Genomic DNA, 22282 nt, shown 5'->3' with positions numbered 1-22282 from the left:
TCTGACCACCATCCTTGGGTGATCAGCCCTCTTGGTTGAGTATGCCATTTACCCTTATGTTCAATCGCCTCACTTGTCTCATTCTCTCTTCTTCAAGTGTGGTGTTGATGTGCACCTTCTCCTTTTTCATTATCTTTCTCTATTTCTTTTTTATGTTCTTCTCTATTACCTCTACCCATCCTTGTTGCATGGCTTTGAGCTTAATGTCCACCATCTTGGAGATTTCCTCCGTTATGGCCATGATTGTATCCTCTTGGATCTCCCCTTCCTCTTGTCCGGTGCTCTTCAATGCCGCAACTTCCTCTTTTGGCTGTTGGATTTCCATTAACATGGCTGCTTTCTCATTCCTCCACTCTTCGGCCTCATTCTCAAGTTTTGCGATCTTGTCAAGTAGGCCACGCTGCACTCGATTGATGTTATTGTCTTAAGATTTTTTATATTGGTGATTAGTGCTTTCATCACTTTCTCTAGCATGTCCAGCTTGGCATCTACACTCGGCATCTTTGTTTGCTGATTTCAGTCTCTATTTTAATCCCGTCAAGTATATAGAGACATTTTTTCCCGGGTCTAGGTGGTCTACAGTTGGCAAGGGTGAAGCAAAATGCTAAAGTAGGTGACAGCGTCCACCACTCCCTCTCTCGCTCTCGCTCTATCTCTCTATCGCGATCTGTGCAGGCCTGTGGACGTGGAGCTGCACAGGCGTGTGGATGTGAAGCTGCGCGAGAAGGCAGGGGCGCAAGGCTAGGGTCAAGTCGCCGTGCAGGAAGGGTCACGCAGGGGTGCCATCACCACGTCTCTCTCTCTCTCTCTCTCTCTCTCTCTCTCTCTCTCTCTCTCTCTCTCTCTCTCTCTCTCTCTCTCTCTCTCTCTCTCTCTCTCTCTCTCGTGTGACAGGGAGCTAGCGTGGAGTCTCTCTGGCGTGACGGGCGTGATGCTGACGAGACGGGTGTGACGGGATCGTGACGGGCAAAACGGACGGATGCTGATGCAACAGGCGTGACGAGCCGGATGCAGACAAGACAGACGTGACACCAGCACACGTATCTGGCAGAGCAATGTAGTTTGACAAATGTAGTTTGACGAATGCACTGTGACGAATGGACTGTGGTAGCAGTGACGAAGTCTGTGAACTCTCTCAGACGGACATGAATGCAGACCTGTGTGAATGTACTGAGATTGCAGATGTACTCAAACTGATGTGAACCATGCATGCTGTGTAGACTGGAGACCTGCGTGATTTCAGACTGACGCACATTAACATTTCATGCTACAGTGACAGTTTATGTGAGATTGACAATTCTATGCTACATTGACAGTTCATGCTACAGTCATATCTTATGATGCAGTCACATTGACAGTTTATGATATACTGACAGTTCATATGTTACTGGTTTACTACTCTAGTCAGACTGTAAACAGTTTTATGCTATAGCACATACTATAATCATGATGGAAGAAACTAACAATGAAGGAATCACAAAACCAACCATGGAGACAATGTTTCATACACCGCCAAAGAACACGAGATACAAAACCTATGGGCGTAAAACCCGAGATTGGAACGTCTCTCCAGGGTTGAGTAGATATGGGAAGACATCCAGCAAAATTAATGAAACCCTATATGAGGAGATGTTGACCATACTCCGTGTTGAAATACGTACCATGAGGAAGGAAATGGAAAAGGATATATAAAAGCGGGTTCGAGCTGAAATGATGGAAGAACTAAAAAAGAAGATGCAACAAACATTGGATGCACACATGGCAAAGAAAGACTCAATGATCTCTAATCTACAAGAAGAACTAGAGGAATGCAAAAAGAAATTGGGACGCACAAAAGGAACCACAAATCACACCGGAACTACAAAAAGAAATGGATGTTTTAAAAAAGGATATGCACACCTATGCAAGCATGGTGGAAGGCACCCAAAAGAAAATGGAGAATGTTGAGAATACCGTCAAAGAAAATGCAGAATGGATAGATGTGGCAAAAAAGAACAAAGTAATGCATGGCAACAAAGTGGAAGTTATGAATGCCACCTTGGAAGAAGTGGCAAAAAGACGGGCACGCGCACTCCACGTAAAAGTGGTTGGACTAGATGAGAAAAGCTCCCCAATTGAAGATGCTACAGCTCTTGCCACCAAAATTGTTGGAGCGCGCGGGTAGCGGAAGTGTGAAGATTTGCAGCAGAGGAAGTGAACATGTGAGTGAGAGTGAGAGTAAGAGTGACGAACTGATTTGGGTGTACCAACAATGTGTTGGTACACAAAGAATAAAATGTATTTATACTTAGGGCCCATAAGGGTACATTCACATGTACAACATAACAATACACATGTAAAATACACGGAGGTGAATAAAGGACCTTTACATCCCAACAACCTCCCACTTAAAGATCCGGAGTGAACCTTTAACCAACTCCCACTAGTTGTATGCAATGCTCATGCTGAGCCTTGCCTAGACTTTTAGTGAGAACATCTGCAGGGTTGTCCTGTGTTTTGATCTTGGTCAATGTGATTAGACCATCCTCCAGAATCTGTATGATAAAGTGATATCGCACATCAATATGCTTTGTGCGTGAATGATACATAGCATTTTTAGCCAGATACACAGCACTCTAGCTATCACATCCCGACACTGGAGTACTGATAGACATGCCGAGATCCTCTACGAGTCTGCTCAACCATATAGCTTCCTTAGAAGCTTCAGTAGCTGATATGTATTCAGCTTCAGTAGCTGATATGTATTCAGCTTCAGTAGTACTCAGTGCGACGATGTTCTGCAACCTGGAGCACCAAGAGACGGCCCCTCCAACAACTGTAAAGACATACCCGCTAGTGGACCTGCGAGTGTCTAAGTCACCTCCCATGTCTGCATCACAATAACCCTGCAGATTAAGTGCACCCTGCCCATAGCAAATACACTTTCTTTGTGTACCCTTCAGATATCTAAGAATACTCTTGACAGCCTCCCAATGTGGTTTGCCAGGATTTGACATAAACCTGCTGACAAACCCCACTGCACGAGCAATGTCTGGACGAGTAGCCACCATAGCATACATAAGAGAGCCACAAGCTGATGCATAAGGGACTCCCTTCATAGCATTGGCTTCCATGTCATCTTTTGGGCTGTTGGCTTTACTAAGCTTAAGGTATGGAGGTAAGGGTACTCCGAGAGGCTTAGCTTCAGCCATGTTAAATCTGTCCAGTGCCTTTTCAATGTACTTTTCTTGAGATAAGAACAACAATTTCTGCGTTCTATCCCTACGAATCCTCATGCCCAATATATGCTCTGCATTCCCCAAATCTTTCATAGAAAAGGCTGATTTCAGTTGATCTTTGAGAACATCCAAGCTAGTCTTTCTCTTCCCAGCTAGCAACATATCATCCACATACAAAACAAGTATGATAGGGCTGCCATCTGTATCCTTTTTCATATACAAACAATGATCTGCATGGTTGCGCGTAAACCCATGAGAGAGCATAAAAGTATCAAACTTTTTGTACCACTGCCGTGGTGCTTGTTTCAGCCCATATAAGCTGCATTTTAGTTTACACACCAACTACTCTTTTCCAGGAACTACAAAACCCTCGGGCTGTTTCATGTAGATCTACTCATCAATGTCACCATGCAAAAAAGTTGTTTTCACATCCATTTGGTACAGCTCTAAATCCAATACAGCAGTGAGAGCAAAAAGCACACGTAGTGTGGTCATCTTCACGACACATGAGAAGACCTCCTGGAAGTCAATCCCTGCCTTCAGTGCATACCCTTTGGCAACCAATCTTGCCTTGTACTTGGGTTTCCCATCAACTGTCTTTACTTTGTAAACCCATTTGTTTGGAAGAGGCTTTCTTCCTTTGGGCAACGACACAAGATCCCAAGTATCATTAGCATACAGAGATTTAACTCTTCCTGCATAGCTAGCTCCCACTTATTGCTGAGTTTGCATGACTTAGCCTCTTTATATGTCAGAGGCTCACCCTCATCAGTAAGCATCACATAATGCAAAGAGGGGTCATACCTATGTGGCTGCCTTCTTAGGCGTGTAGACCTACGTACCCAATGATCTACATTCTCAGAAATCAGATCTACATCTGGAGGCATGTTATTTTCAGCATTTATTGGCTGTTGTAAGCCATTTTCAGCATGCTGTTCATGCTGTACAGCACCTTCATTTTCATTTCCAGCACCTGCATTTTCATAATCAGCAAGTCTATCTTGCTGTCCATGACCTCCCTGTGCTTCTATTTGCTGTCCATCATCATCTGGCTCAAAGATAACCGGCTGATCATCAGTTTCAGCCTATGGTACAGCACCATGAGGCTCATCATTTGAAGTAATAGGTGGCTGCGAATTCTGAAATTTGACCTTTTTCATGTCTTCATCAGAGGCTAAAGTACTTTTCAGCAACTTTGCCTTATTAAACACAACATTACGGCTGCGAACAATTTTCTTGGACTGAGGTAGCCACACTCTAAAGCAAAATTCACCCTCATCACCATAGCCCATGAAAATGCCTTTGGTGGATTTCGGGTCAAGTTTATTCCTCAGCTCATTTCTAACATGCACAAAAGCATCACAACCAAATATTTGTAAATGGTCATATAAGGCCGGTTTGCCAGACCAAACCTCCTCAGGGATGCCATTATTTAGGGACCTGTTTGGAGAGCGGTTGCAAATGTGAACCGCGGTTTTAAGTGCCTCTCCCCAAAATTCATGAGGGAGATTAGCAGTGGACAGCATGCACCGCACTCTCTCACATAGAGTCCTATTGTATCTTTCAGCCACACCATTTGAAGAAGGGCTGTAAGGGGCTGTAAGCTCCCTCTTCATCCCATGCAAGTCACAAAAGGACTTAAAATTCATTAGACGTGAACTCACCCCCATTATCAGTTCTCAAGCATTTCAACTTTCTACCTATCTGAGTGGTCACGAATGCATGAAAAGTTTTAAAAACAACAAACACTTTACTTTTCTTTTTCAACAAATAAACCCAAATCTTCCTGGAACAATCATCGATAAAAGAGGCAAAGTATGCAGCACCACCCAACGATTTCAAAGGCATGCTACATACATCAGAATGCACTAAGTCCAATACATTTGACTTACGGGAGACACCAGAGTAAAAGGAATTTTTCATTTGCTTTCCAAACTGACAGTCATTACAAAAATCAAGTTTAGAGCCTTTTCCATCAACCCTCTTCAAAGAGGTAAGGACATCAAGACCTTTCTGGCTCATATGGCCTAATCTCTTATGCCATAACTCCAAATGACAGCCAATTTCAGCAACTGCAAGAAAGTTGCCATTCAAAGCTTTACAGTGCAGACAATACAGAGTGCCCTTCTTAGTTCCTTTAGCAATCAGCATGGAACCCCTTTTTAATTTCCACAAACCACCACCAAACAGTGTGGTGTAACCATGCAAGTCAAGCTGTCCAACAGATAGTAAACTCTTCTTGATGCCACGCACATATCTAATATCTTTCAACACAAGTTCTTGCCCATTATCCAAAGACAAGTGTATGGTGCCAATCCCATCAATGCTGCAAGCATGATTATTTCCAAGGTAAACCTTGCCATAACAGCCTGCATCAAAAGTAGCAAAACACTCCAAGCATGGAGTCACATGGAAAGAGGCACCAGAGTCTACAATCCAAGTCTGAGTGACACAATCATCAACTGACAAAAGTGCATTAATCACATCAGCCTTGGTGATCTGCATATCCTGCATGTGACATACAAGGGCATCATAATCCACTGCACATAATACATCAGCCTCTGCATCTGAGAGCTCCTCTATGACAACACTAGAGGCCACATTGGCCTTTTCCTTGCCTTTACCTGCCTCAGATGCATCTGTCTTTTCCTCTTTCTTCTTTTTGTCTCCTGCATTCTTCTTTCTCTCTTGTTCCTTCTTGTAATACCTGCAATCAGGCTTCTTGTGGCCCTTCCGACCACACTGATAGCATGTAACATCACTCTTTTCTTTTCCTTTGCTCTTGCTCCTGCTTCTTTGTCCAGCATTTGCATTTTTCTTTTCAGCCCTGCCTCTAACATTATAAGCTGAGTTGCTGCCTTCTCCACTAGACTTACGTCTAATTTCTTCATTCAAGATCGAACCCCTCACACCATCATATGTGAGATTGGGGTTATTACTGAGAGAAACAACCAAAGTCTCCCAAGAGTCAGGCAATGTCATGATCAAAAAGATCACCCTCAACTTATCATCAAAATCCAAACTTGCATCCTTGAGCTGATTTAAAATGCCAGTAAAACCACTCAAGTGCTCAGCTGCAGGCTTGGACTCATCCAACCACATATTCAGCAACTTGCGCATTAAATGCACCTGATTGACAGGTGTGGTGATCTCATAGGTAGTTTTCAACTTCTCCCATATTGCATGACCAGTGTCTAAACCCTTAATGTCTGTCAAAATGTCATCAGTGACACCCATCTTTATATAAGCCACAGCCCTTTTATTGACTTTGGCCCAATCCGCCTCATACATTTGTGCGGGTTTATCCATTTGCAAAGCATCCTCACAATCCTTTAAGAACAGTATGCCCTGCATACGATCTTTCCAAATATCAAAGCCCTGACCATCAAATCGCTTGATTTCCATCAAACTTTTAATGTCAGAACTGGAAGAAGTTGCAGCCATTTTATCACAAGTATAAGTGTAAAAGCACTGAACTGCAAGAGCACAAGCTAAATCAGCAAATACACTGCTGTTCTTGCATAACCAGCAATAATCCTCTGCTGTTTTGACATAAACCAGCCACTGCACAGTCAAATAATGCAGAAATTTATCAAATTCTGCACAAAATCCCAAATTTCCAGGTCCAAATGTGCGCAAATGTCAGCCAAACTGACTCAGCTGAGCAAAATTACATCAATACATGAAAAGTCCCAATTTTTCTTGGTCCAATGCCAAGAAATTTTACTCGGATGAGCAAAATTTCAACAAATTTTGAAAAATCCCCAAATTAATTGAGGTCAAGACGCACAATGTCTGCAATTTCTGACACAGATGTCACTGTCAAGCATAAACAACATCAAATCTGGGAAAAGCCCCAAATTTCCAGGTTCAAATGTGACCAAATCTGAGAACTATGCTTGCGCGCACGAACTCCCGTTGGTGGCAAAAGGGGTTGCTTGCAGTAAACCTTAGAAAAATTTAAAATTTTTTGGAAGAAAAATGTGTCGAATCTGCTGAAAAATGTGACAAATCACCCCGTCACCAGCCGTTGACTGTCGCGTGTCCTGCGTCTGATGTCGCCTGCTCAAAAAACATGACGAAACTGCATTGCATGCCCTATGCAGCCTGCGCCTGGCTGCTCGTGACCTGCGTTGACCTATTTGACTGCCTGCCTGGTCAAAATTGACCTGTCGCCTGTCTATCAGGCTGTCGCTTGCACAAAACGTGACCTGCAACACTGTCGCCTGACTGTCCAGCACATACACGTGCCTGGAAACAATGACGACCTGACATGTATGAGTGACGACTTACTAATTTCTCGCGAGCGAAGAGCTGGTGATGTCTCATGCGGACTTCGAGGAGCGCGAGCACCTTAACCTCAGCTCTGATACCAGTTGTTGGAGTGCGCGGGTAGCGGAAGCGTGAAGATTTGCAGCAGAGGAAGTGAACAAGTGAGTGAGAGTGAGAGTAAGAGTGACGAACTGATTTGGGTGTACCAACAATGTGTTGGTACACAAAGAATAAAATGTATTCATACTTAGGGCCCGTAAGGGTGCATTCACATGTATAACATAACAATACACGTGTAAAATACACGGAGGTGAATAAAGGACCTTTACATCCCAACAAAAATTGGGGCTACAGATATACCCATCATTGGGGCTTGGCGAGTCAGGAAAGTTGACACAAAAACAAAAGTCCTCATCTTGAAGTTTGGAGACTTGGAAAAGAAGAGAGCCTTCCTCTCCAAGAGGATCACTCTCAAAGGAGAAAAGATCTACCTAGATGAAGACCTCACCCCAGCCCAGTTAGCCCACAGGAGGGAAAATATGCCACGTGTTCTAGAGACATGGAAAGCAGGTAAATGGGCTGTATACAAAGATGGAAGAGTCATCATCACAAAGAAAAGGACGGCATGACGGTGCACGGCCTATGAGACCCTGAAGTTCACACTGTGGAATTGCAATGGCTCCCTTAAGATAGATGCAGGTTATTTTGAGGATACTTTCAAAGGGATAGACATTGCTATGTATACTGAGATACATCAATGTAAAGACAGCCGTCTACCTTATGTATATGGATATAGATGGGAAAGTGTATATCGCCCTCAGCCTAGGCGACCTGGAGGGACGAGGGGATCAGGAGGTGTGGCAATTCTATTTAGAGAAGAGCTCCGAGATACAGTTCAAGTGGTACATAGAGATGTAGAGGCAAGATACATGTAGATCAGGTTACGTACAAGCAGAAATCGAGACATGTATATTGTCATATGCTATTTTCCCCCTACATACTCTAAGTTTGCCCCTAAAGAGGCATCCCCGTATACACCACTATATGAGGACATAATGAGATACATGAGAATTGGGGATGTTCTACTAGCAGGAGACTTTAATGCACGCACAGGAAACAACCAATCTGCTTTCTTTGACACTAGTGATGAGATGTTCAGAGATATTGCATTAGATGAAGTGGGATTAGTTAGATCAGCCCAAGATAGAGAGATAACAGAATATCAAACACACCTACTGGCATTGGGAAGTGCACATGGTTTGGCCATCCTTAACGGGCTGCCACAGTGGCCAAGATCTAATGGCTTCACATGTTGGAATAACAAGAAAGGATCAAGCACAGTGGACTATTTGATTGGATCACCCAACTTGCTACCTGACATAAAAAGCTTTGAAATCTCAGACAGACCAATTGGATTAGCAGCAGACCATGCTATTCTAGCTTTCACAATGCAATGTGGGCATATACACAAAGCACAGCCACACATACCAAAATTATCACGCTATGATTTTGTGGAAGCGACCTCACACATATACAGCACTACTGTGCGAGATGCATTGAGGGAGCTAGACACACAGGCCTCTCGGGATGAGTTTACAGAACAGTTAGCTGAGATAATACACACTTCAGCAGCATACACTTTCCCACACAATACATCGTCAGATAAACCTCCACGAGGTAATGCCCCACAGAATGGCTGGTATGATGATGAGTGCAAAGAGACACGAGCACGTTTTCAGCGAGAGATGGCACTTGGCATATGTACACATAAGCATGCTCGAACACTCTTCAGACAGTTGGTACGCAAAAAGAAGCGGGAATACCTGAGCAGGCTAGAAACAGAAATGTATTCCATGTTCTTGGGGCAGGATAGCAAGAGAGCATGGAAAAAGATGAATGAGAACCAGCCACCCCTACAAATTACTAGACCGGATGATTGGCATGGATATGCTTGCACACTCTATGATATTCCTAGCCAAGAGCCTATGCCACTCCCCTCAACCTCAAGACCAGCAAATTGCAGATTTTTCACAGAAAAAAAAGTGAGGAATGCCATATGGAAACTGAAAAATGGAAGAGCCCAAGATCATGATGGTTTAGTGGCTAAACACTTCACGCATGCCTGTGATATTTTGGCACCAACGCTAGCTCACATCTTTAATAGGGCAGTTTGTGAGGATGATTGGACACATGCTCGCTAAGATATATGGCTCTATCGTGGAACAAGCATTGAGTGAATGGGCCGAGATGCATGGCCTGAGATCAAAAGGCCAGGCTGGCTTCAGGAGGGGATATACAACTCTAGACCATATCTTTACATTGAGGGCAATCATCGAAGAAGGCAAGGCATCCAAGAAAAAGATCTATTGCTGTTTTGTGGACTTTCGCAAGGCCTTTGACACACTGCCACGTGCTAGATTCATGAGAAGAATGCAAAACATTGATGTGCCTATAGAGATATAGTGGAGTATCTATGCCTTGTATGAGATAGTGACGGGCAGAGTACGAACACTTGAGGGCATCTCAGATACAGTCAATAGCACCATTGGGGTGAAACAAGGCTGTCCACTTTCACCGACACTATTTGGGCTGTATATAGATGAAATTTCAGAATATGTGGATAGGACTAGTGGGGCCGGAGCCAACCTAGCTGGAGTGCTGATACCATTACTGCTTTATGCCGATGATATTGTACTTATATCTGACTCACCTGAGGGACTAAATAGACACTTGGATGCATTATCAGCTTTTTGCAGAGATAGAGATCTTAAGGTGAACCTTGGGAAAACTAAAGTTATGGTATTTAACACTTCAGCTGCTTGGGTGACAAGGGCTGAGCACCAATTTACTTTTGATGGAGAGCCAGTGGAGATGGTTAGGCAGTATGTCTACTTGGGGGTCGCATTGAAGGGACCACAGTTCTCTTGGAGAGAGACATCAGAGGCTCCTTTGGCAAAAGCATATGCAGCCTTAGGTGCATTGGAGAGGCAATGTGCTCACATACAATTTCATGATCCGCGCACCGGACTGTGGCTTTTTGACACCCTGGTTACACCCACACTCCTATATGGGGGAGCTATTTGGGGTCCGAGTCTCTTTCACACGAGGAGACAGCCTTTGGGAGACCAGGATGGACCAGAGAAGGAATACTATGACGGATGGGAGCATATGGAAAGACCACTGGTCATGATGATCTCACGTATGATACGAGCGAAGAGCTCGACCCCACATGAGATTATCAAAGCTAAGTTCGGAGCATCACCCATGGTGGCTGAGGCCTTGGTCCAGGCAATGGCTTTCATACATAGACTATGGGAGCTCCCCCAAGATAGATACCCATGGCTAGCCCTGGCCTCTTCTAGACAACTAGCAGCAGACGGTGACAGACACTGTTGGTATGCTCAGATGAGTACATGGATGAGTCTACATGGGCTGCAAATTGACAGACTACCCCCCTTTGACTATAGCCTGGATTGCCCTACACTTGACCTAAGCCGATCAGAGCTAAACCATGTGATCAGAGCAGACATACTGAAGTTAGATACGGAGAAGACCTGGATCCGACCCCCCTCCCCCCATGGCACGAGGATGGCACACTAAGGATGGTTTCATCACCCGACCCAATTACATGGACACACAGCTGCCTCATGGACTACGCACAGTTATTGGTCAGATCCACACCTCATCCCACCACCTGAGGATTGAGACAGGCAGATGGGAGGGTATACAGACAGAAGAACGCATATGCCCACTATGTGATAGAGAGCCAGAGACAGAGGAACACTACATCTGCCGATGCACTGTATATTATGACATACGAGGTAGATACCACTGTCTGTTTCGAGAGGGTTTTGGACCCCTGAGACGGATCATGCAGTTTGAGGATCAAAGATGCTTGGGATTCTTCCTCTTGGAGCTCCAGAGGCACAGAGCAACAATTCTATGCAGTAGGAGGCCCCCACAGCTCGGCTCACACAGACAGAGAGCAGTCACTGACTTTTTCACTAATACACGACAGAGTATGGCAGATGCCACTACTGCCACACAACCTACAGGAGTACATCATCATTGGACCTCATCTTCTATAGGTGTCCCTTTGGATAGAGCATTGGCACTTAGCCGGTCTAGGCGCCCACGTCCACCCGGACGAAGGCCTAGACATCCACACCACAGACAAATTAAAGCCATCATTGAGCGCCACAGGAGACAGATGCCGAGACGCCTCAGCCATGCAGAGATACACCTCCTTAGAGAACAGACATATCATTGATGGAGAGTTTTCCTTTCTCTACTCTCACTTTCAGATCACTGACATGTTTCCCTTTTATAGGACACTATTTCATTTTTTTCAGTCTTATAGGCATGTTTTTCATCTTTTTCTCATTCCAGATGAGAAACACACCATCATTGTATGTATTGCTTTGGTCTCATAGGCCATATTGGCCTTTTAGAGACATTAATATACTCTCTCTCTCTCTCTCTCTCTCTCTCTCTCTCAATTTTGTCTCATAAGCCACATTGGCGTTATGTAGACGTTAATATATATATCTCTCTCTCTCCACACACACACCCCCACGTACGTGTGTGTGTGTGTGTGTGTGTGTGTGTGTGTGTTCTTCTTATTCTTATATCACTTATTTACTGTTTTCTAGTTAGATGATTTTAGATTATGGTTTCATTATTCTATTTGGGAAGCATGACAATTTCTTGAACTTCATATGTATCTACTTTTGTCTCATAGGCCGATTTGGCCCTTGGTAGACATTAATACAACTTTCTCCCTTTCTTTCCCTCCCTTTCACGCCAAACAAAAAAAGTCTAATACAAAAGAAATTACAAACCTGTGTACAAAGCACAATTTGCAGTACAGTTGATAATTGAAGTTTTTCATCATTCCATTACTGACCTGCCTATGAAGCTTGTCCCAAAAGAAAACAAGTGCAGCCCTAGAATTTGAGAGAAGCTCCGCAGCTTTACGGCTTTTATAATTTGTGTACCTATACAAAGTTCACTTTGTTGAGGTTCACATAAACACTGACATCAAAAAACAAGAACCTTCCAAGCTTTCACCTACCATACAAATCCCCGATGATCATAGCCTTTCAAAAGGACCATTCTCGAAGACCTGATACACATCGCTTAGATCAGAGCTGGCTCCACTGGAAGAAATCATGATCATTTTCACTAGCATTGTGTATTTCAAACAAAGGGTAAGGAAATGTATGCATACGGATGCCCATTACAATCAGCTGTAGCTAGGGACATTGCATTGGGCTCTGTTAGGCCTGCAGCAACTGCATCCTCAAACCACTCCTGAAACTGAATTGCAGCACAAAAGGATGAAAAGGAGCTCCTTCCTAACTCATATGCAAGTGAGCAGTAAGGAATAAGAAAACTTAACTTCCTTTCATAAAAAGAATAGCTTCAAATCCAATTACATTAGGAGTTCCAATGGCCAGAAAAGTAAACCACCTACTACCTTTAATTTCACTATTATCGAAATCAGAGTGAGTTGCAAACCTGTTTTATTGGGTCTCTTTGTACACGATCCTCAAGAAGAACTGCACCAACATAATTTTCACGTAAAGCTGCAACATCTATAGTGGAAGGTTTTCCAATTCGTACACATTGTGATGTGCCTGGATAAGGGGGCAATTTTAGCTTGTACTTCTCTGCTAAAGCTGGTGGCACAAACCTACCGCCTAAATAGTGATGAGGACCTCTAAACTGTTTTGCACATAATTTTGGGGCAGTCAGTGATACCTGTTCAAAAACAGAAAATAGTTCGACTAAGCCTTCCTCAGGGATAGTTCCTTTGAAAATCCAAATGAAGGGCTAAACTTAGGCTTTTATTAAACATACGAATACAAATAATCTAAAAGATCAGCTTGACCTAACACAACTGCAACATACCAGCATTTCAGGCTTCAACCCAGTTCCATCTTTGTCGCCTTCCTCAACATCCCAGCCTGAAGGAATGTCTACTGAAATGATTGGAGGAATTTCACTGTTGCTTCCAGCTGGATTATGTCCTGGGGCCAGCTGCTTAATCACCTTATCAAAAGGTGAGCGAGGTGTACCTGCGGCAAAGGACCCCTCAGCTCCATTTTCCCTAACACAGAATTTGCTTCGATAAGAGACTATAAAGAAGCCTTCATTAGTTCCATACATCAGAATGGCCAGTTAAATTGACATTAGCTACTTAAACCCATAAACATCATTGATCACTAATAAGGAGCTGAGCTTCAAGGCCTAGCCAAACAACATGAGGCAATTACAGACCTGCTTGAAAGAGTGCTGGTGTACATACACGCATAATGTTTGTACAGCTATGTATCTCACAATATAACTATTCTCAACTACAAACACGATCAAATGCATTAGCTACGTATGTATGTAAAGTTTCCTTTGTAACACACACATTCCTAATGGTGAGATCCCAATTGGGGACGTGTTGACACTCGTAGACCTACCACAAACTTTGCATTTGTTTTTGGATCAGGTGCCATCTCTCGGAGCAGCAAGAAGCAGCCTACTATTGCTCTTTCCTCATCAAAGATAAAAGTATCAAGCTGTTTGTTCCTCAGCTTAGGAGGCTGTTTGGCTGTGCAGATGTTGGCAGAGATTGGTGCTGACCTATTCTTTTTTCGTGTGACAATCAGAGTACTCTGTTGATTGCAAAGAACCCTATGTTTAATGCTCGAGTGAAGCACATCAAGGTTCTATACCACTATGTTCTTGGATGGTGAGCAAGACTTGGTATATTGCCCCCCAAGACCACTGTTACTGACATCTTGATGCAGGCCCTTCCATTTCCTCCTATGTTTCATCACATGCGTCTTCTCAGCTTTCAGCCATTCCCAAGATTTGAGAGGTGACGTTAGTAGTCATGACTTATTTCATTCCTTTTTTGTGTCTATCTTGTAAAGAAATGCTACCGCAAAGTTCAAACCTAAAGAAATGGAAATAGTATGACAACACTATAGACACAATTTGATGAATACCCAATGAAGATAGAGGTGTAGATGACACCTGTTGGAGCAATGCTCAACTATCACATTTTACGCTCACAAGAAGCACATCAAGTTTCAATTGCACTATGTTCTAAACTATATCATGTATGGCAAGTTGGAGTTGGTCTTGTTGAGAGACCCATTTGGTTTCACAATTACAGCCCCAAAAAGGCTGGGTGCTCACATTCTGGAGCACTGCCCAAGACTGTCTAGTGCCTATAAATAGGGCACAGACTTCGTTCATCACACACACTTTTCATTCATCTTCTCTCTCCATCAAATTCACTCTTCCTCCATCTCTCCTACGCCTAGTGGATGCTTCTATCAAGAGTGGTTCAAGTGCTATGATTGGAGCTGTCTGGCTGCCATCCACTACCATCTCGAGCTGTCACCATCATCAGCTAGCTGTCCCCCAGCCTTCCACACTGTCCAACACTACTACCCACCCGCGTTTGCATCATCTCGATTCTCCAACAATCTTCATCTGCATTTGTTGTCTAGACTGGCCGCTTTGCTCCAGGAACTGCCATTTTCATTAGCAACATCTGCACTTTTGCTGCCAGCAGGTCATTTTCATCAGCCACATCAATGTTTTGCATCCCAACATTCCACCCTGTTGTCTGACAGTCATTTGGACCTGATTTTGGTTGCCAGTCATCATGATCTTCACTCCAACAGCCCCTAAGGACTGCATTTCGCTCCCTCTATGGTTGTCCTTCCTTCTTCAAACATCTACTTTGATATCCTACTACTCAAAGGACTATATTTTGCTCCCTTCAAGTACAAATTCCCTATAGGTGCTATCGCCTGATTAGCCAAGACAATGCAGCCATCTCAAAGCATTGCTCCATTGCATTAGCATGATTTATCAAATATTGAACATAATTTAGTGTTCATCATTCTTCGCTCTTCTTCTTCTTTTATGTTTCTGAGTTTCTTTGTAGCAATGTTTGCCATACACTGTGTTTCCTTGCAAACCCTACTGTCTCATAACATGGTATCAGAACAAAGGTGCTCAAAGAGCTAAAGATCCTCTTTGTCTGAGAAGGCAAAGAAAGGTTGTAGAATTGGCAACACTTTCAAATTCCCTCCTATTTCCACTACATAATTGGGAGATACCCTTATCATCTTCTCCCCCCACCCCTCCTCTTATAGGTTTGACACACAAGTGCTTTGGCTTCTCCACAAACTGAAGGACTGACCACTAGGTGCTCTTCCTAAGGCAAGAATGGTCATATCGCCGAAGATTGTCTTCATCGACCTTTGCTCCCTACCCCACTGAAGTACATGTGTCTCCCTCCCAACACTCCTTCTACCAACTTATCATTCTAGGCCACAAAGATCGTTCTACATCGGCTATGAATTTTTTATGCTCAAGGCAATAAGACACATACGATGGGCACTAAGCCCTTACAAGCAAAAGGACGCTCTAAGACCTCACCACGGGATAAGCCCTCTTCGAGACCACCGCAATGCGCTACGGAGGTTTCCTTTGTTGAGCTTAAAAGAATTAGCCTCTTTAAAACAGCCCCAAAACATGCTTAATTAATTAATAAGGCCTCTTTATTAAAAAGAAACGCAATCCTACAGAGTATCTATGTCCCATAAGCACAAACCCTATTTTTGAAGACCCAAACTTTCTATAAATAGACAAGCTACCCTTGAATCAGCCCAATCTCGTTTTTGCAGTTTGCAAGTGCCCTATCTTTGCTGTCCATGTCCCATTCATGGAGGAGATGTCAACCGGAGCTGTCCACCATTACTGCCTACGACTTGGCACCTACTACCCAACCTTCTACCACTATTGGCAATGGTTTCCAGCCCTTTGCTCACTATTGTTTGGCCAAGCAACTGCTGTCCACAAATGTTCCAGTAGCTGCTTGCTATGAACCAGCACCAAAGTGTTGCGTTTATACATCTACGGCCTCCTGCAGCATGCATTTTGGCGAGACAGTTGCCACCTATCAACTAACATCACCCACACTACTACCTTTCAACCTAATTGTTGCCATGCTCCTTGGTTCAACCTTTCTACAACTACATTTTTCTATTCAAAAGCCATTGCCAGATGCCACGTCATCAACCTGATTAGCATTTTGTTGTTCAGCACCTTCCATTGCCCATCTGACACTAATCCAACATCATATTGCTGCATTTGCTATTGCTAGACACTTTCAAAAGCTGCCTACTGCGTTTCGGAATCCATCAGAGTACAACACACTCTTCCACTCACTCTCTATCCGAGTTCTTGAGACATGGGAGTTCGTGGTTAAGTGTTCTTAACTGCATAGTGTGTCTGCGAATTGAGCATCATATTGTATTCAACATTCATTCATTATCATTCTCCATGTTCATTATCTCTTAGTTACCCTAACTTTGATTGTGTTTCTTTATCAACCTGTGCATTTGTCGTACGATTGTATTGTGTTTTCTATGTTAGAGCACTTCTTTACATCGCCCACCCATCTTTGGGTCCAATGGCTTTCAGGGCCCATGGTTCTACAATTTTATCTATCGAAAGGCAATGGTTATTGGGTACCATCTCCTCGGCAGTCTACTCCTCTGAGAGAGAGGCTGTTCAACTCCTTCCACTCCTTTAGCTCCGCAACCTGCTCCATCGAGAGAGAGACTCTTGCCCACCCATCGCTCTACATCAGCTCTGCAATCTCCTCAGCTAGTGGATCTGACTCTATTAAAGCTTTTTACTGCAACATAAGGTCGTTGGGTCTTCAGACATTCTCAAGATCTACGAGGTGTTAGCCTACCATTTTATTTTGTCAATCTATCATCTCCTCGTTGTGAGCTCTATCAAAGTCAGATGGAGAAACTGGACTCTAGCTGTGTTTTCCATTCAGTTTTATGTGCATTTCTTTTCCCAATCAATGACTACAACCGTTTCCATGTCTTGCCAAAGGTTGCATAGTTTGTTTACCGACATTTGGCTCCAAATGGCTGCCATCAACCCCAAAACTACCATGTCAACATTCCATACTGCATTAAATGCAGTCCAACTGCATTTATGTAGTCGGCCAGGCAGCGGTCGACCAATGTTAGCATTTTATGGCTAGTTAGTAGCCACTATGAAAAGCAAGCCTAAACTACTATAAATGGTTATAAATAGAGATCTAAGCCATTGTTCAAAGCCTAGGCAAATAAACAAGTGATTTACTACTGTGATTAGCAAGGCTCAAGTAAAAAACAAGTGATAACCTCTTTGTGGGAGCCTTTAGCCCAGAAAGGCCTACTTGTAGGATGTTATTTTGGGACAGATCTGAAGATATCTTTACCTACTACTATAGGTGAGAACTGAAAGTGTTTGTGTAGCTATAATTGAAGAGATCTCATAGGATTTTACCAAAGAAAGAGAAATGAAGTGGTTTCGGGTTGTTTTATGCATATCCAAGCTATTTTGGCATAGTATTTCCAAGTGTTTCCTTTGTAATTTCTATGGTAATTTCTTCCGAGATGAAAGGATGGCATTGAGCTATCGTCTCAAACAAAGTTTGCCTAAGCTATTGCCTTAGACACAGTGTATTCCACTTGAAGGGATTTATTGCAATAGTAGAAAGTTTCCAAGGGTAATACAATTTCTTGTTGGGTTTATCTATTTCTTGTGTTCTACAATATATTTAAAAGTTCTTATTCAAGTATTTCTTTCTTCCATTAGTCTTCTCTTTCCCTTGATCCCTAGCAGATTTAGGCCTAGACCTTTCCAACCCCCGACATATGGTGAGTGTGACGTGAAAGGCCTACCTCAAAGTCAACAAGATGGAAAAACTAATTGAAGATGAAGTTGTTGTTAAGATACTCTGCAAGAAGCGATTACAAAGATGAAGTTTAATGCCACCAATATTTCCTAGTTTCTTCCACTCTAAGTAGAGAAGCTAAAGCTAGCCAATGTATCGACAGATAATATACTGAGATGTTTAATCAAGGTTCTTTCTTATCATAGAGGATGTAGACACACTAACCAAGCAAACTTATCAAGAGTGGGTTCATAAACTTACAAAGGGACTTTCCACTCCAGAGCTACAAAGAGAGTTTGAGATGAAGTTTAATCAATTGAACAATGTAGAGCAATTATCTTTACTTAGAAAGAAAGTTCTTTTGTTTTTACATATTGCGAACCCTCCGCTCTATAACTAGAGCTAGAGAAGCTATTAGAGGATGATACTACAAAGCAGGGCTTAAAGATTGAATGAAAAGACATGCAAGATATTGTATCTAGACTAGTCAAGGGACTAGGAAGAAGAGAGTTATTGGCCATGCCTAGGCCTATGCCCAGTCAGTTATGGGTGTTAGAACCTATGATTAGGAAGCACCCTTCCATGCCTTCTATAGATTTTTCAAAAAGATAGTGCCATGGATGGAACTTATCAAAAAAATGCAGGATTTACAAATCAAGCTTGCTAAGCTTGAAGAGCCAAGGAAAGCTTGAAGAGTCAAGGAAACTGGTATGCCCCTTTTCGCAAACTTCGGGAAGGGAGGTATGTAGAAGATTCTTGAAGATCTTGCAATGCAAAATGGCTATACATGCGTAGATGCTACTATCTATGAACTGCAAATAGAGAGATCTCTAGTTTCCACTACAAATAAGAAAGCAAAGTTATGGATCCATGCCATGCAAACTGCACATAAAGGTAAAGTGCCAAAGACAAAGTTAAATGATGCAAGTTGGAGTATTAGAGAGAAGACTAGGTAGAATACATATGTGGATTCCTATTCTATCTATACTTGTTTGGTAAAGCAACAGAACACAAATGTAATAGTGGAAGATACAACAAAAAGAAATGACAGGGAATCCACGGATCTTAAAGAATGTTTCTAGAGGGGGTGGCAGGACAGAGCTTGAACAATCTACGTTTCTTGCTAGTCCCGGTCCAAAGTAGAACATGGAAGACATATAGAAAAAGAAAGAGCAAAAAGAAAAGAAACATAAAAACCCAAAGGGAAAACAACCAAGATACAAATTCTTCTCTGACATAGAGATAGCTACAGATCTTATGAAGATTTTGGAAGAGGAGATCCTAAACAGTAAAGCCAAGTTTACATTAGGTGAAATCCTTGGAATAGCAAAAAGAGAGTTTCATGAAGAAATTATAGACATTATAAAAAGAAAAGACAATTTGTGGGTAAGTCAACTCAAGCTATGATACAAAGTGAAAAAGACACAAGTTTACAAGACATATAATTCATTTCTAAAGATAATGCTGATGAAAAGGTTGCTTGTGAAGAAGCAGAAGAGCTTATTGTAAACAGTGTTATAGAGATGTATCCCCTATGCACTATCTAGAGGATGAAGTGGCTTTAGAGGTGATACCCAAGAGTCATTATTCCAAGAACCATTGGACCCATGCTATCATAGAGACTATAGTGAAGGTTGGAGAGCTGGAAATTCTATGTGTTGCACTGATAGACCATGGTTTAGATATAAATATCATGGTGAGGAGTATTTATGAGAATGGAAGATAGCCTGTAGATATCAACCATAGATGGAGGATGCGGGTAGCCAACAACTCCGCAGGAGACCTATATACTACCTATCCAAACAAAAAGATTACTATAGGAGATGTACACAATAATCACCATTTCTTTGTGCAAGATTCTTCATCATACCCAATAATCTTAAGGCAACCATCTATTATTGCAACACACATGGACACTAAAGTTCTCGATTATTGTTTTGCCTATGCAAGAATCAAGAGCAAAGATTAAAAAAAGAGCAATGCACTTTATGATAGTCGATGTCAATCATGTAAGAAATAGGGATACATTGAGAGATTACCCACTATTTCCCAATGCAAGAGAATTTCAGGAGTCAAGTTTTCAATAAGTATTGTTGTAATGCGGGACTATGGTGGTACTGAGAGAATAGAGCTCTCACCTATTGCTGCAAGTAAAGATACTTTTACTTTGGGCTTTATAGAATTATCAGTGGCATGTTCCATAAAATTCCACATGATTGAAGAGATTAACAAAACTTCCAAACAATATGTTTGCAGAGTAGAAAAGAGTATGAAAGAGCATGGTTTCTTGCAGGATGATGAGAGGATTACAAGATTATATAATGGGATATCTTTTACAAACACAATTGCAGAGATTTCAGCTATACTGGAAAACAAAGCAAAGTAGTGGGTCTACATTCGAAGTACAACACATTTTGATTGCATCCTAGCAAGAGATGTTACGACTATATATTGAAGCCTGCAGCTCCCTGCCGTCACGTGCGCCATTACTCCACCCCGCCATCGTTCCAGCTCTCTTCCCCCCCCCCCCCCCGGCCTACTGCTCGTGGCGCACTGACTGTCCGCTGCCTTCTCCCCCGCTTCTGCTCCATTTACCCCCCTCCCCCCCTGGAGCGCTGCTCCCTTGCGTGGCCCCCCTCCAACCCTGCCTCCACCTCACCCACACGCGCCTACTTTTCCACTTCCCGCCAGCTCTCCCTCGCCTAAACCCGCCCTTTTCTCCTGCCTGGTGGCCTAATCCCCCACCTCCTCCACCCTATCCCCCCGCCTCCTTTGCCTTGACCCCCCGCCTCCTCTACCTTGATCCCCTGCTATCCGTGCCACAAAGCTAGAGCTAAAAGAAACAGCGATCTTTGGTAAGGTAGTAGGACACTCCCCATATAGGGCCCAGCTTCGGGATTGGCTTCACTCCACGCTGCGCATCGGCACAACGCAGATCGTGGAGGCGGTTCTAATGGGTCAAGGGATCTTCATGGTACAACTCACCTTAGCAAACACAACTCATGAGCTACTGCTTAACTCACCCTATGCTTCCACGAAGGGGGTCATCTACATGGTTCCCTAGTACAGTGGCTTCACAGTGGAGGCATTCACACTCCACAACACGTTCCTTAGACACTCAGTCACCCTACTCTTCCCCAGACTGGCGATAGAGTATCGCTAGTTAGTGAAAGACTTTGGACGGCTCTTCGGTACTGTCCCTCCCGCCTCTTTCGCGGCCGCATTGACAGCCGCACGAGTCCCAAATGTACGGGTGGTAGTGAAAGAGACAGAATATACCACAGTTTCTAGAGATCGAGGAAGGCGGATACTCTTTCAGACAGCAGGTTATTGTGACCAAGCAGCCAGGGCAGTGCCTACGTTGCCATGACTTTGGGCATTAAGCAGCAGAGTGCACACGCTTCGAAGCCAAGGCGACTTCACCAACAGGCCCAGAGGTGGACGCGGATAGCTTTACATGGGTCCCAAGACGACAGAGAGGGAGACGACAGGGGGGCCGCAGTCAGAGCCCCTCAGATACAACCACGGCAACAGGGAGCAGGAAGGTGAGCATAGCCCCCCTAACAGAGCACCACGCGCCCCCACCTGACATGACCACATACCTACACATCCACCCCTCACGGAGTGCCACAGGCTACCTCACCCAAGGGCCCACAACCCCCACATCCCCCCCCCCCCCCCTTCCCCACGGTCCCCCTTCAACCCTAGCCCACAAACCCCCCCCCTCCACAGCTACCGCCCCACCCCCCCCCCCCCCCCCGCACCTACCTTGTGTCTTCGACCACCCCTCGATCCCTCGATCCTCCCCCTCCCCAACACTCCCGCTGACCACGCCCCCTAATCCCCACCCAATACAAGTGATCCCTCATCCATACCCCCCCACCAACATCCTCCACTCACAGACAACCTAGTCCCCCCCCCCCCTCCCCACACAACCACCAGTTCATCCACCCATGCCGCCCGTCACACCATCCCAAGACGACAGGTGCAGCTGCTACCACAGGAGTTTTTTCACAGTGGGCTATGGTCCTAC

General features: G+C 43.7%; 1 protein-coding gene across 2 annotated transcripts in view; it reads right to left on the bottom strand.

Moving 5' to 3' along the window:
- LOC148022542 (pyridoxin (pyrodoxamine) 5'-phosphate oxidase) overlaps positions 1–22282 on the bottom strand; it is a 103173-nt gene that overhangs the window by 10146 nt on the left and 70745 nt on the right. For both annotated transcript variants that reach the window (XM_087695488.1, XM_087695489.1), the window contains exons 7-11: positions 13404–13570; positions 13011–13253; positions 12721–12809; positions 12565–12615; positions 12397–12487 (exon numbers count right to left, since the gene is read on the bottom strand). In XM_087695488.1, the coding sequence (XP_087551614.1) occupies positions 12397–12487; positions 12565–12615; positions 12721–12809; positions 13011–13253; positions 13404–13570 (641 nt within the window). The remainder of the gene's footprint in view (positions 1–12396; positions 12488–12564; positions 12616–12720; positions 12810–13010; positions 13254–13403; positions 13571–22282) is intronic.

The sequence above is a fragment of the Lygodium microphyllum genome, chromosome 16 (genome assembly GCF_053477565.2).
Source record: "Lygodium microphyllum isolate KBCC chromosome 16, Lygodium_microphyllum_v1.1.10, whole genome shotgun sequence".
In the NCBI taxonomy this organism is placed as follows: Eukaryota; Viridiplantae; Streptophyta; class Polypodiopsida; order Schizaeales; family Lygodiaceae; genus Lygodium; species Lygodium microphyllum.
Note: the sequence above shows the minus strand (reverse complement) of the source record. Positions and strands in the feature narration are given on the sequence as shown.